At 45.8% G+C, this 14,851-nt stretch overlaps 1 protein-coding gene across 2 annotated transcripts in view; it reads right to left on the bottom strand.

The window, feature by feature from the left end:
* The window catches only part of manba (mannosidase, beta A, lysosomal), a 159,278-nt gene that overhangs the window by 125,766 nt on the left and 18,661 nt on the right, over window positions 1-14,851 (bottom strand). The window contains exon 4 of one of the 2 annotated variants that reach the window (XM_072495205.1): window positions 13,048-13,218. The exons of the other annotated variant lie outside the window; for it this stretch is intronic. Within the exon in view, the coding sequence (XP_072351306.1) occupies window positions 13,048-13,218 (171 nt within the window). The remainder of the gene's footprint in view (window positions 1-13,047; window positions 13,219-14,851) is intronic. 2 annotated transcript variants of the gene reach the window in all.

Here is a 14,851-nt window from a genome sequence, read left to right as displayed (position 1 = left end):
TAACTGTATAACTGTACCTTTAACGTGATGATCCCTTTAAGACCGGATTTGGAACCCTGGGGGACTCCGCCTCCGCCCCCCAGGAAGCTGTATATAAGGTAATGTTCAGTGGGCAGCGTGCAGGGAGCACACTTCTCGGCAGCTGTCTGGTTCTCTGCTAATTAAAGCCTTTGAATTATCAATCTTCTCTCTCGAGTCGTAACTGAGGGTAGCTCGCTCATCGAGTCTGCACTGACCCTGGGAAAGAGCACCCAACCCTGTCCTACGCTCCCACCCCATCCCCATAATCTAGTGACCCCACCTGAACTTCTGAATATTAAGGAACAATTTAGCATGACAATCCACTGAACTTGCACATTTTCTTTTCTTTTTTTATATAAATTATATAAGTACCCAATTCTCTTTTAATCTCCAATTAAGGGGCAATTTAACGTGGCTAATCCACCTACCCTGCGCAACTTTGGGTTGTGGGGGTGAGACCCAAGCAGACACGGAGAAAATGTGCAAACTCCACACGGACAGTTACCCGGGGACGGGATCAAACCTGGGGCCTCAGCGCCGTGAGGGAGCAGTGCTAACCCATCGCGCCACCGTGTTGCCAGGTAACTTGCACATCTTTGGACTGTGGGAGGAAACCGGAGCACCCGGAGGAAACTCACGCAGACACGGGGAGAACGTGCAGACTCCACACAGACAGTGACCCGAGGCCAGAATAGAACCCAGGTCCCAGGTGCTGTGAGGCAGCAGTGCTAACCACTGTGCCACCCATGGCGTAATGCTGATAGGCTTACTAGTCCACCTATCAAAAGCAAAAGCGGATAGAAATGCTCCATGTTTGGATGAGCAGCTCCAAGAAGAATCTTCCATTGAAACTCACCTCTTTGACCGGGATTTTGAAAAATGATGCCAGGGCCGCAGAGTGAGGATTCGCAGGCCCAATATGGCCCCTGGGCCGTACACTGGGCAGGCCTGCTTTAAGGCCATACTCAGCAAAAAGAAAACTGAATGACAGGCAGAAAAAATTGGTTGGTCCTGACTGATGGTTTCCATCAGTTTTTACTGGTAACTTTCCTGCCCTTTTTGATTTGTTCATTGCCCACAGCCTCAGCGTTTCTTCAAGGTTCCATTACTTTGAGCCCATTGTTACAAATATGTAATTTCATTTTTCATGTGTTTTGGAGGTATAACATTCAGTTTTCAGAATTAAAGAGTTAAATGTAAGTTCAGTGGAAAAACCTGGGTTTGAGAAATAATCTTACAGTAATTACTACTCAAAGGACTGTCCATTCGGCGGCACGGTGGTTAGCATTGCTGTCTCACAGCGCCAGGGAACTGGGGCGGCACGGTGACACAGTCGTCAGCATTGCTGTCTCACAGCGCCAGGGACCTGGGGCGGCACGGTGACACAGTCGTCAGCATTGCTGTCTCACAGCGCCAGGGACCCGGGGCGGCACAATGACACAGTCGTCAGCATTGCTGTCTCACAGCGCCAGGGACCTGGGTTCAATTCAGGCCTCGGATGACTGTGTGACGTTTGCACGTTCTCCCCGTGTCTCCGGGTGCTCCGTTTTCTTCTCACAGCCCAAAGATGTGCAGGTTAGGTGGACTGGCCATTCTAAATTGCCCCTTAATGTCCAAAATGGTTAGGTGGGGTTACTGGGTTATGAGGATAGGGTGGAGGCGTAGGGTGCAATTTCCAAGGGCAGGTGCAGACCCGATGGGCTGAATGGCCTCCTTCTGCACTGTAAATTCTATGATTCTCTATGTTTACGTAGCGGTCAGAGGCAGGAGTGTGAAAACGGACTACTGTTTTTGGGCCAGAATTCTACTCTCCTCCCCCAGCGGGTTATGAAGTGGGGGGAGTGAGAAATAACATGGACTGGTTTCCCTCTGGCCATAATGTGGCATTACGGAGGCCGGACAGGGCCTAGGATTGAAGTACACCCATTCGTCTTTTTACGGTCCTATTCTTGCCCGGTCTCAATTTTTAGGCTGGTGAGTGCAAGTCGACAGAGGGCGAGAAACAGAAAACCAAGTTCTCACCTTCAATCTGAGGTAGGAGGCCCCCTCCTCTCACAAGCTGGAGACCTCCAGCTTCTTGGTCGAGATGAGGTGTCTATAGTTGTCTTCATACAGAGTTCAAATTAGCCCTGTAGTTCCCAGATCAGAGAAGCTAAACACATCTTTGTAAACAAATAGGTGGAAGCAGCCAATCTGGGGGGTCATTAACTCCATTTGAGATAAATTATTCATGTGGGTCCTAGAATCAAAAGGCTTGGTTTTGAAGATAAAAGTTAATTAATTATAATATCGATTGAACAGCTCAACTAACCTCTTTCCCATGGAGAACAGTGATTGTGGGTGCAGCCTTGGTTGTAATTCTGGGAAGTTGTCGGTGGGATTTTTCCAGAAGGTCTTTGGTCTTAAGAGCTAAATACATCGAAATTTAGGGAGAGAAAGCCCTAAGTTCAGGAGGCAGAGGAACAAAATTCGGCAAGTGCTGTGGAACATCTGTGTATCAGGAGGATGGAGCTATTAGAAACCCGGGTGTTTCACATTTTCTGTTAAAGTCAGGAGTTGCAAGTGAAGTTCAGGCACGAGCGGAGAACCTGACCAGGCAGAATTGGTCACAAGAAGGCGAACCTTCAAGAACCTGAAAAGTAGCCAAAGTCTTCCTGGGGAAGGAGACATATGGAAACGAGAAGACAGAATTGAGGAATTTAGCCTGAAGTATCTGTGGTGGTGTTTTATCATGTTTTTGATATAAAGAGTAATTAATAACCAAAGACAGTTTAGTTAGTGGAGCTTGCTTTACTTGGGTCTTATTCAGTAAAATTCATTGATTTTAAATCATGGAATCTTGTAGCTTCATTCTTTCAGTAGATAATGGGTTTTCGAATTTCTGTTTAAATGTTAATTATAACACCATCAACACAATGGAAAAAGTGAAACTAAAAAGTGCAACATTTCCAGGAAGCGCATATTATATACTCCACGCACCTGACACCACAGGGCTGTACCAAGAATTAATAGATGTTGTAAGTACGTTTGCTTAACCAATTATATCTGATCAAGCAGGCACACAAACAGAACTTTAACAACCACTCACTGACAAATCTATCCTTAACATCAATTCTTTCTCAAAATGCTTATTGTGAAACTAGATAGAATCAGTCTAGACAACAACTTGTACTTATACAGCAATTTATGTACATAGGACATGTGGAGGTTATTCAGACCCTCAACCTGCTTCACCACTCTGGCAGGTGTGTTCGCAGACATCTTTAACCTCTCCCTACTCCGATCCGAGGTTCCCACCTGCTTCGAGAAGACCACGCAATGTGCCTCAATGAGTATTTTCCGCTGGCCTTGACATCGATCGTAATGAAGTGCTTCGAAAGGTTGGTCATGAGACACATCAACGCCATACTCCCAGAATGCCTCGATCCACTGCAATTCGCATACCGCCGCAACCGGTCCACAGCAGACATAATCTCCCTGGTCCTACACTCATCCCTGGAGCATCTCGAGAACAAGGACTGACTACAGCTCCACCTTCAACACCATAACCCCAGCCAAGGCCATATCAAGGCCATATCAAAGCTCCAAAATTTGGCTCCAACTCCATCTACAAGTTTGCTCAGTAAGAAGTCTTACAACAACAGGTTAGTTTCAAATCACTAGCTTTCGGAGCGCTGCTCCTTCCTCATTTTCTTGGACTGAGCAATTGCCATACCAGGCTGTGATGCAGCCGGATAGGATGCTCTCTATCGCACATCTGTAGAAGTTTGAGAGAGTTGATGTAGACATGCCAAATTTCTTCAGATTTCGTAGGAAGTAGAGACGTTGTTGGACTTTCTTGACTGTTGCATCAACGTGAGTGGACCAGGACAGACTATTGGTAATGGCGACCCCCAGGAACTTAAAGCTATCGACCATCTTTACTTCGGAGCCATTGATGCAGACGGGAGTGTGTGTCGTGCTATGTTTCCTGATGTCTATGATCAGTTCCTTGGTCTTTCCAACATTTAGAGAGAGGTTGTTTTCCGTACACCATGCAACCATCGCTGGCAGCCATCAGCCATCCACCAGTGAACACCGAGCCATCAGGGCTGCGTCATCAAAGACAGGGCCCCACATCAACTTCTTCCATCTGCAGGGCAGCACGGTGGCGCAGTGGGTTAGCCCTGCTGCCTCACGGCACCGAGGTCCCAGGTTCGATCTCGGCTCTGGGTCACTGTCCGTGTGGAGTTTGCACATTCTCCCCGTGTTTGCGTGGGTTTCGCCCCCACAACCCAAAAAAAAAGATGTGCAGGCTAGGTGGATTGGCCACGCTAAATTGCCCCTTAATTGGAAAAAATGAATTGGGTAATCTAAATTTTTTTTTAAACTTCTTCCATCTGCCACAAATCGACAAGGATTAAAACCTTTAAACTCAAACAACATAGAACATAGAAAAGAAGAAAAAAAAAGAAAATCGCTTATTGTCACAAGTAGGCTTCAAATGAAGTTACTGTGAAAAGCCCCTAGTCGCCACATTCCGGCGCCTGTTCGGGGAGGCTGGTACGGGAATTGAACCATGCTGCTGGCCTGCCTTGGTCTGCTTTCAAAGCCAGCGATTTAGCCCTGTGCTAAACCAGTCCCTAGAATCCCCACAGTGCAGTGGGAGGCCATTCGGCAAGTTTGCTGATGACACAACCGTAGTGGGTCGGATCTTGAACAACGATGATTCAAAATACAGGAGGGAGATAGAGAATCTAGTGGAGTGGTGTAACAACAACAATTTCTCCCTCAATGTCAGCAAAACTAAAGAGCTGGTCACTAACTTCAGGAAGCAAAGTATCATACACACCCTGTCTGCAGATGGAGGTGGAGATGGTTGACAGCCTTAAATTCCTAGGTGTGCACATTACCAAAAATCTGACCTGGTCCACCCACGTTGACGCTACGACCAAGAAAGCACAACAGGGCCTATACTCCCTCAGGAAACTAAGGAAATTCAGCATGTTCACACTGACTCTTACAGATGCAGCATGGAAAGCATCCTATCTGGCTGTATCACAGCCTGGTATGGCAACTGCTCAGCCCAAGACCGTAAGAAACTATAGAGAGTCGTAAACACAGCCCAGTCCTGCCTCCCATCCATTGACTCTGTCTACACCTCCCGCTGTCTGGGGACCCCTCCCACCCAGCCTATTCACTCCAATTCAGATGGGAGCTATAAAATAAATGGCAGGAGCATAGAGCCGCAGAGAGATCTGGGCATGCAGGTTGTAGAAGCCAACTATTTTCTAATACACCTGATAGGTAAAAGATAGCTATTTAGCGTAAATATTAAGCCCCAGTCTTTCTAAATACCCATTTTAAATTCACTCATAACCTCAGGTCATTTCAAAACAGAACAGCATGACACAGCAAATTCCATTACAGATTAAAACAGCACATTTGCAAGACAGTTTGACACTATACTTGTGCTATCGGATCAAGGACAGAGCAACACCATAGCAACGCCATAGTTATATGAAGGCACCATTGTTCACAATGCAGATAACACCTAAGTCAGCAGAAGACCAGTTTAAGCTGGTCGCGATAGCAGCACAGAATCGCATCCCATAACATGCACAAGTATTCAGACATGAAACACTTAAAACTAATGTTGCACATTGAAGATTGACAGCAAACCGTCAAATCAAACTCATTTGATTCTAACCCAAACCAATTAGGATTATATAGGGGTGTAGATAGATGGCTAAAGTCTGATATGATTTAGTATAACCGTGTGGGTCCGAACGGCCATTTTTATCCGGATCATTCTATACTTTGATCTAAACTATTCTCTATCTCTATACTTTCACTTTTCCACTCTAACTCTTGAAGTAAATGCAAGCTGTTTGTCCTAAGCAAGACACCATCTCTGTATTATTTTAAAAGTTAAATTGAGTACAAGACCATAAGACATAGGAGCGGAAGTAAGGCCATTCGGCCCATCGAGTCCACTCCACCATTCAATCATGGCTGATTTCAACTCCATTTACCCGCTCTCTCTCCATAGCCCTTAATTCCTCGAGAAATCAAGAATTTATCAACTTCTGTCTTAAAGACACTCAACGTCCCGGCCTCCACCGCCCTCTGTGGCAATGAATTCCACAGACCCACCACTCTCTGGCTGAAGAAATTTCTCCTCATCTCTGTTCTAAAGTGACTCCCTTTTATTCTAAGGCTGTGCCCCCGGGTCCTAGTCTCCCCTGCTAATGGAAACAACTTCCCTACATCCACCCTATCTAAGCCATTCATTATCTTGTAAGTTTCTATTAGATCTCCCCTCAACCTCCTAAACTCCAATGAATATAATCCCAGGATCCTCAGACGTTCATCGTATGTTAGGCCTACCATTCCTGGGATCATCCGTGTGAATCTCCGCTGGACCCGCTCCAGTGCCAGTATGTCCTTCCTGAGGTGTGGGGCCCAAAATTGCTCACAGTATTCTAAATGGGGCCTAACTAATGCTTTATAAAGCTTCAGAAGTACATCCCTGCTTTTATATTCCAAGCCTCTTGAGATGAATGACAACATTGCATTTGCTTTCTTAATTACGGACTCAACCTGCAAGTTTACCTTTAGAGAATCCTGGACTAGGACTCCCAAGTCCCTTTGCACTTCAGCATTATGAATTTTGTCACCGTTTAGAAAATAGTCCATGCCTCTATTCTTTTTTCCAAAGTGCAAGACCTCGCACTTGCCCACGTTGAATTTCATCAGCCATTTCTTGGACCACTCTCCTAAACTGTCTAAATCTTTCTGCAGCCTCCCCACCTCCTCCATACTACCTGCCCCTCCACCTATCTTTGTATCATCGGCAAACTTAGCCAGAATGCCCCCAGTCCCGTCATCTAGATCGTTAATATATAAAGAGAACAGCTGTGGCCCCAACACTGAACCCTGCGGGACACCACTCGTCACCGGTTGCCATTCCGAAAAAGAACCTTTTATCCTAACTCTCTGCCTTCTGCCTGACAGCCAATCGTCAATCCATGTTAGTACCTTGCTTCGAATACCATGGGCCCTTATTTTACTCAGCTGTCTCCCGTGAGGCACCTTATCAAAGGCCTTTTGGAAGTCAAGATAGATAACATCCATTGGCTCTCCTTGGTCTAACCTATTTGTTATCTCTTCAAAGAACTCTAACAGGTTTGTCAGGCACGACCTCCCCTTACTAAATCCATGCTGACTTGTCCTAATCTGACCCTGCACTTCCAAGAATTTAGAAATCTCATCCTTAACAATGGATTCTAGAATCTTGCCAACAACCGAGGTTAGCTAATTGGTCTATAATTTTCCATCTTTCGCCTTGTTCCCTTCTTGAACAGGGGGGGTTACAACAGCGATTTTCCAATCCTCTGGGACTTTCCCGGACTCCAGTCACTTTTGAAAGATCATAACTACGCCTCCACTATTTCTTCAGCTATCTCCTTTAGAACTCTAGGATGTAGTCCATCTGGGCCCGGAGATTTATCAATTTTTAGACCTCTTAGTTTCTCTAGCACTTTCTCCTTTGTGATGGCTACCATATTCAACTCTGCCCCCTGACTCTCCGGAATTGGTGGGATATTACTCATGTCTTCTACCGTGAAGACTGACGCAAAGTACTTATTTAGTTCCTCAGCTATTTCCTGGTCTCCCATCACTAGATTACCAGCGTCATTTTGGAGCGGCCCAATGTCTACTTTTGCCTCCCGTTTGTTTTTAATGTATTTAAAGAAACTTTTACTATCATTCCTAATGTTACTGGCTAGCCTACCTTCATATTTGATCCTCTCTTTCCTTATTTCTCTCTTTGTTATCCTCTGTTTGTTTTTGTAGCCTTCCCAATCTTCTGACTTCCCACTACTCTTTGCCACATTATAGGCTTATCCATGTTAGTACCATGCTAGTACAAGTTGCTTCTCTTTAAGTCCTTTTTGCTAGCCAGACTTATTAGAGAATAGGATTTAAGTGATTCTCAATAGTAATCAAATAGAGGCAATAAACAATTCTTATTTGCACCCGAGAAGTTTTAACTCAAATTTCTACTGAGTTTTAGTGTTCGCAAATGCCACTAGATCTGCATGGTAGATCTCTTACACAGATCCACAGATCCTTAAAAGTGGCAGCACAGGTGGAAATGGTGGTAAAGAAAGCATATGGCATGCTTGCCTTCATAGGATGGGGTATCCAGTATAAAAGCTCGAAAATTATGTTACAATTATATAGAACGTTGGTTAGGCCACATTTGGAATATTGTGTCCAATTCTGGTCACCACACTACCAGAAAGACATGGAGGCTTTGGAAAGAGTACAGAAAAGATTTACCAGGATGCTGCCTAGTATGGAGGGTATTAGCTACGAGTGACATTGAATAAACTGGGATTGTTCTCCCTAGAGAGACGGAGGCTGAGGGGCGATCTGATAGAAGTTGATAAAATTATTAGGGGTACAGATAGGGTGAACAGTTGAAGGCTTTTTCCCAGGGCGGAAATGACAATTACAAGGGGACACAAGTTCAAGGTGAGGGGGGGAAAGGTTCAGTGGAGATGTGCAGGGGAAGTTTTTTTTACACAGAGGGTGGTGGTGGCCTGGAATGCACGGCCAAGTGATGTTGTTGAGGCAGATATGTTAGTGGCCTTTAAGACTTATTTGGATAGGCACATGAACAGACGGGGTATAGAAGGAGACAGGCGGCGGTTGGTCTCGATAGGACACGTGATCGGCGCAGGCTTGGAGGGTCGAAGGTCACGTTCCTGTGCTGTATTGTTCTTTGTACACTCCTGTATGCCTCACCCGATACCTGTGTCGATGTATTTATAAATAATAATAATCGCTTATTGTCACAAGTAGGCTTCAATGAAGTTACTGCGAAAAGCCCCTAGTCACCATATTCCGGCGCCTGTTTGGGGAGGCCGGTATGGAAATTGAACCGTGCTGCTGCCTTGTTCTGCATTACAAACCAGCTGTTTAGCCTGGTTTTTACATTGCTTACTTTATGTTTGCTCTATGTATTCTCTTTTCATGTACGGAATGATCTGTCTGAACTATATGCAGAACGATATTTTTTATTGTACCTCGGTACACGTTACAATAAACAAATACAATCCAATCCATTCAACTAGATCACTGCTGATCGTCTATCTCAGTGTTTTTCAAACTTTCTTTTACCCGGGGCCCATTTTTACCAACCGGCCAACCTTCATGAACCACACTGCCTGATCTTTGCCATCCTCCATTCTCACTTACCTTTACGTGATAAGTGAGCCTGCTTGGTCCTCATGATCTAACTTGCTTTGTTATTCAGTGTTACATTTCTGATAATGGATTTAGCTGATGATTTAAGATCTCCCTGCATCCACTGAAAAAAATACAGAGGTTTGTCCTCAAACTCGTCATGTTTAGTCTTCAAATGTCTTTGAAGTTTTAAGTGTTTTAAACTTTAATTTGCCAGTGCATCCCTGCCTATAACATACGTGAACTTTGAATCCTGATTTGCAACGGCACCCACACCTCACAAAATCATCTTTATGCTGCTTTGTTCCTGTTTTCAGCTTCTTCTTCATGGGTTGTTGACCAGAGGCCCTGGAGTTCACACCACCACTGCTGGCAGCTACAAAATGGAGGAATCTCTCTTGTGGGCCCAGAACACGTGACGTCAGGGTACGGGGCACATGACCTGCTCTCTGCCACCGCTCCAGGCAGGAAGACTCCAGTGATTTTTAAAAATGTTAAAATCTGCTCCTGGGTCAGCTGACGTCAGGAGGCGTTCTGCCCCGCTGGGCTCCGGGCCTGTGCAATGCTGAGGGAGCACACATGCGCGGAACGGCAGGCATCCTGAAAGCCGGTAGCGGCTGGCATTTTTCTAAAGCCGGTCGCACCGTTGGGCACATCTTACCACGATCGGGAACGTTGCAACGCATGGCCCCGCGACCCTCCCGACACCCGCTCGTGACCCACCCACGGGCCGTGACCCTGGGTTTGAAAATGACTGGTCTACCTCAATGGCCTTGATGTCTTTAATATATATATAGAAATCAACAATCTCAGTCTTGACTAGCCCAACAGCGTTCCGGAGTAGAGAATTCCGAAGATTCATTATCTTCTGAACAATAATAATAATCTTTATTATTGTCACAAATAGACTTACATTAACACTGCAATGAAGTTACTGTGAAAAAACCCCAGTCGCCACATTCCGACGCCTATTCGGATACAGAGAGGGAGAATTCAGAATGTCCAATTCACCTTACACAGTCTTTCAACTGTGGGAGGAAACCGCAGCACCCGGAGGAAACCCACGCAGACACGGGGTGAACGTGCAGACTCCGCACAGACAGTGACCCAAGCCGAGATTCGGACCTGGGTCCCTGGCGCTCTGAAGCAACAGTGCTAACCACTGTGCTACCGTGCCGCCCATCGTAAACTGCCACCGCGCTGCTATTTTAAAATCAAACCCAGGCTCCCAGAGCATTACTCTGGGCCTCTGGATTACCAGTCCAGGCTCCCAGAGCATTACTCTGGGCCTCTGGATTACCAGTCCAGGCTCCCAGAGCATTATCCTGGACCTCTGGATTACTAGTCCAGGCTCCCAGAGCATTACTCTGGACCTCTGTATTACTTGTCCAGCGACAATACCCTATTTTGAGGCAAATTAAATAACAAATTAAAATAAATCAAATAACATTGGGGAGTTCTTTTCCTAAAGGATATTAATGAATCAGATGGATTTTTATAACAATCAATGGCAGTTACATGGTCACCATTACTGAGACTAGCTTTCAATTCCAAAGGTTTCAATATTAATTAATTGAATTTAAATTCGGCCAGCGGCCATGGTGTGATTTGAACCCACGTTTGCAGATCATTAGCCTGGGCCGCTGCCTTACCAGCCCAATAACATTACCACTATGCCAACATTCCCTGTGAATGGAAGATGCCTTGTGCTCTCAACCTGTCCTGTCACCTTCAATTACATTTATATATCCTTTCATTCCATGCCAGAGGCAGAATTTCTCACCAATGCTTCACAATTTGCTAAGCACTTCTTTTCTAAAACAGTAACAATGATTAAATGCACTAGGTTTCCTTGTCCACTGATTGGAGCTGAATAAAATGTCCCAAGTTGCTTCACAAGATCATTATGAAACAAAATTTAATACCGATCCACAAAAGGAGACATTGAGACAGGTGACCAACAGTAATACTGAGAGAGGAAAGAATAGCAGGGTTATTGTGAAAGAGAGTGGAACTGGTTACATTGCTCTTGCAGAGGGCTGGCATAGACTCAACAGGCCGAATGGCCGCCTTCTGTGCTGTAACCGTTCTATGATTCTAAGTAGGTTACAAAGAGCTACTTTGAGGAGGGGAGAGAGAAGCAGGAATCTGGAGAGGTTTAGAGAGGGAATTCTAAAGCTTGGGGTTGAGGCCGTTGAAGACGCAGTCACCAATGATAGGAACGTGGGAATGAAACAGCGATTAAAATCAAAGGTGTTCAAGAGGCCAGAATTAGAGCAGTGTAGATTTCGGTAGAATACAGAGATAGCAAAGAATGAGGACCTGGGGGAATTTGGAAAATAGGGATGGAAATTTTTTTATTGAGTGTTGCTGGGCCAGAAGCCAATTTAAGTCATTGAGCACAGGTGTACTAAGAGGTACTAAAAGAAGTACATCTAAACCATACTTCATTCTACAGCTGTAAAACCCAGTCAAACACCTCTTTTCTTCTCCTCTCACCTTCTTCCATAATCCTCCCTGCATGAAAACCGCATGAAGCGCATTTTTAGACCTTGATGCTTAGTTATAATCTACAGGAGAAGGAATTATATATCACTCTTAACTTTAAGCTTCCAAATGCACTTATGAATTTCAAAATCAGTTGTGACAGGGGCTGTAGGAAAAGAACAGGTTGGATTGGATTGGATTTGTTTATTGTCACGTGTACCGAGCTACAGTGAAAAGTATTTTTCTGCGAGCAGCTCAACAGATCATTTAGTATATGAAAATAAAAGAAAAAGAAAATACATAATAGGGCAACACAAGGTACACAATGTAACTACATAACACCAGCATCGGGTGAAGTATACAGGGATGTAGTGTTAATGAGGTCAGTCCATAAGAGAGTCATTCAGGAGTCTGGTAACAGTGGGGAAGAAGCTGTTTTTGAATCGTGCTTGCGCGTTCTCAGACTTTTGTATCTCCTGCCCGATAATGCCACACAAAACAAAAGTGGAACAGAAATACATTTTTGGCATATAACTGCTGAGAACGTGAAACATAATGGGCCAGGTTTGGCAGCTCGAGACAAAGGGACAGCGCTCACTGCTGACCTTGCAGAAAGCGGCCCACAAAGATCGAGCGATTTCTGGGAATTTCCCCTTTCCTGACATTAGTTTTAATGTGGTGCCAGATCACGGGGATCTCCAAGTTCCCAGCAACAGCACTGCTATCAAACAGGCTAAACAGCCAATTGCATTGAGATATTTTCCCATACAGCAAATCAGGAAGTAAAATGCACTGATTATTTTTAATTTTTAATTAAAGTTTACAGAGAACTAAATACATGCTTGGGACATCGATATGGGATTAAGTTAGAAACTGAAATATCATGAACATCAAAAAAATGTTAAGTGTAGAATTTACTATAAGAAAAATTTGACAATTCCCAAATATAAAATGAGTTTTTCACAGCCAAAATATTAATTATGAACTTAGTACACTGTTAAAAACCCATACATTCAACAAGGTGCAACTCAAGGATTTTACAGTAAGATAATAGTGTTCCAGGGGAAAATTGCATCAGTTCAGTGATTTCTAATCAATTGCATTCTGGGGTGGAATTTCAATTGCCTATAGGGAAGTATAAAATCACTGACAGCAAGTTCTAATTACTGGATTTTACAGTGCATGTGCAGGTTTCAGAAGTGTCTGTCAAGTTCAGGGGAGTAACAAAGACCAATGTTGAGTTTCACCAACATTACTACTGCAAAATAAGAGCTGAAGACTGAATGCTCTCAATTGGCATACCTTTCTGATAAAGTTGACATGACATTCTCCTCTTTGCTGAACAGGAGGACATGCAGGAGGCACTGGGTATTTGCTATGCTGAGCACTCTGCTGTGCAGCATACAAGACAGCAGATAGAAAGCGGACCTCAATGAAGTTTCTTTCTCTGATCACATCAGTTGCATCAAAAGTCTAAAATGATTTTTTTTTAAAAAGGAAAATCAAAGATTAATGAAAACGTTACGGTGGCATTTCACAATCAGACTGGCCCTTACAGTTTGTATTTTAAAACAGGCGGATATTCTTGTCTGCAATTCATACAAAAAGTACTAAAAATGTCACGGATTAACAAAAATTATAATGGCCATTTTACTTGTTATCAGATTCGTGAAGGGAAAACGGTGAGCAGAGATCATCTTACATCAGGCCCGTTTGTGACAGCTTTATGGCACTTTGCCCAAGTGACTCTTCTTGTGTGGGACCGGGCAGCCAGCGCTAATCCGGGACTGAAAGGGTGAGAGAGAGGAGGGGGAAAGGGTGAGAGGGAGGAGGGGGAAAGGGTGAGAGAGAGGAGAGGAGGGGAAAGGGTGAGAGAGAGGAGGGGAAAGGGTGAGAGAGAGGAGGGGGAAAGAGAGAGAGAGGAGGGGGAAAGGGTGAGAGAGAGGAGGGGAAAGGGTGAGAGAGAGGAGGAGGAGGGGGAAAGGGAGAGAGAGAGGAGGGGGAAAGGGAGAGAGAGGAGGGGGAAAGAGAGAGAGAGGAGGGGGAAAGGGTGAGAGAGAGGGGGAAAGGGTGAGAGAGAGGAGGGGAAAGGGTGAGAGAGAGGAGGAGGAGGGGGAAAGGGAGAGAGAGAGGAGGGGGAAAGGGAGAGAGAGGAGGGGGAAAGGGTGAGAGAGGGGGAAAGGGTGAGAGAGAGGAGGAGGGGGAAAGGGAGAGAGAGAGGAGGGGGAAAGGGAGAGAGGAGGGGGAAAGGGAGAGAGAGAGGAGGGGGAAAGGAAGAGAGAGAGGAGGGGGAAAGGGTGAGAGGAGGGGGAAAGGGTGAGAGAGAGGAGGAGGAGGGGGAAAGGGAGAGAGAGAGAGGAGGGGGAAAGGGAGAGAGAGGAGGGGGAAAGAGAGAGAGAGAGGAGGGGGAAAGGGTGAGAGAGAGGGGGAAAGGGTGAGAGAGAGGAGGGGAAAGGGTGAGAGAGAGGAGGAGGAGGGGGAAAGGGAGAGAGAGAGGAGGGGGAAAGGGAGAGAGAGGAAGGGGAAAGGGTGAGAGAGGGGGAAAGGGTGAGAGAGAGGAGGAGGAGGGGGAAAGGGAGAGAGAGAGGAGGGGGAAAGGGAGAGAGGAGGGGGAAAGGGAGAGAGAGAGGAGGGGGAAAGGAAGAGAGAGAGGAGGGGGAAAGGGTGAGAGGAGGGGGAAAGGGTGAGAGGAGGGGGAAAAGGGTGAGAGAGAGGAGGGGGGAAAGGGTGAGAGAGGAGGGTGAAAGGGAGAGAGAGGAGGGGAAAGAGAGAGAGGAGGGGGAAAGGGTGAGAGGAGGGGGAAAGGGTGAGAGGAGGGGGAAAGGGTGAGAGAGGAGGGGGAAAGGGTTAGAGAGAGGAGGGGATAAGGGTGAGAGAGGAGGGTGAAAGGGAGAGAGAGGAGGGGAAAGAGAGAGAGGAGGGGGAAAGGGTGAGAGAGAGGAGGGGGAAAGGGTGAGAGAGAGGAGGGGGAAAGGGAGAGAGAGAGGAGGGGGAAAGGGAGAGAGAGGAGGGGAAAGGGAGTGAGGAAGGAGAAAGGGTGAGAGAGGAGGGGGAAAGGGTGAGAGAGAGGAGGGGAAAGGGAGAGAGGAGAGGGAAAGGGAGAGAG

The sequence above is a fragment of the Scyliorhinus torazame genome, chromosome 3, assembly GCF_047496885.1.
Source record: "Scyliorhinus torazame isolate Kashiwa2021f chromosome 3, sScyTor2.1, whole genome shotgun sequence".
NCBI classification, from domain to species: domain Eukaryota; kingdom Metazoa; phylum Chordata; class Chondrichthyes; order Carcharhiniformes; family Scyliorhinidae; genus Scyliorhinus; species Scyliorhinus torazame.
Note: the sequence above shows the minus strand (reverse complement) of the source record. Positions and strands in the feature narration are given on the sequence as shown.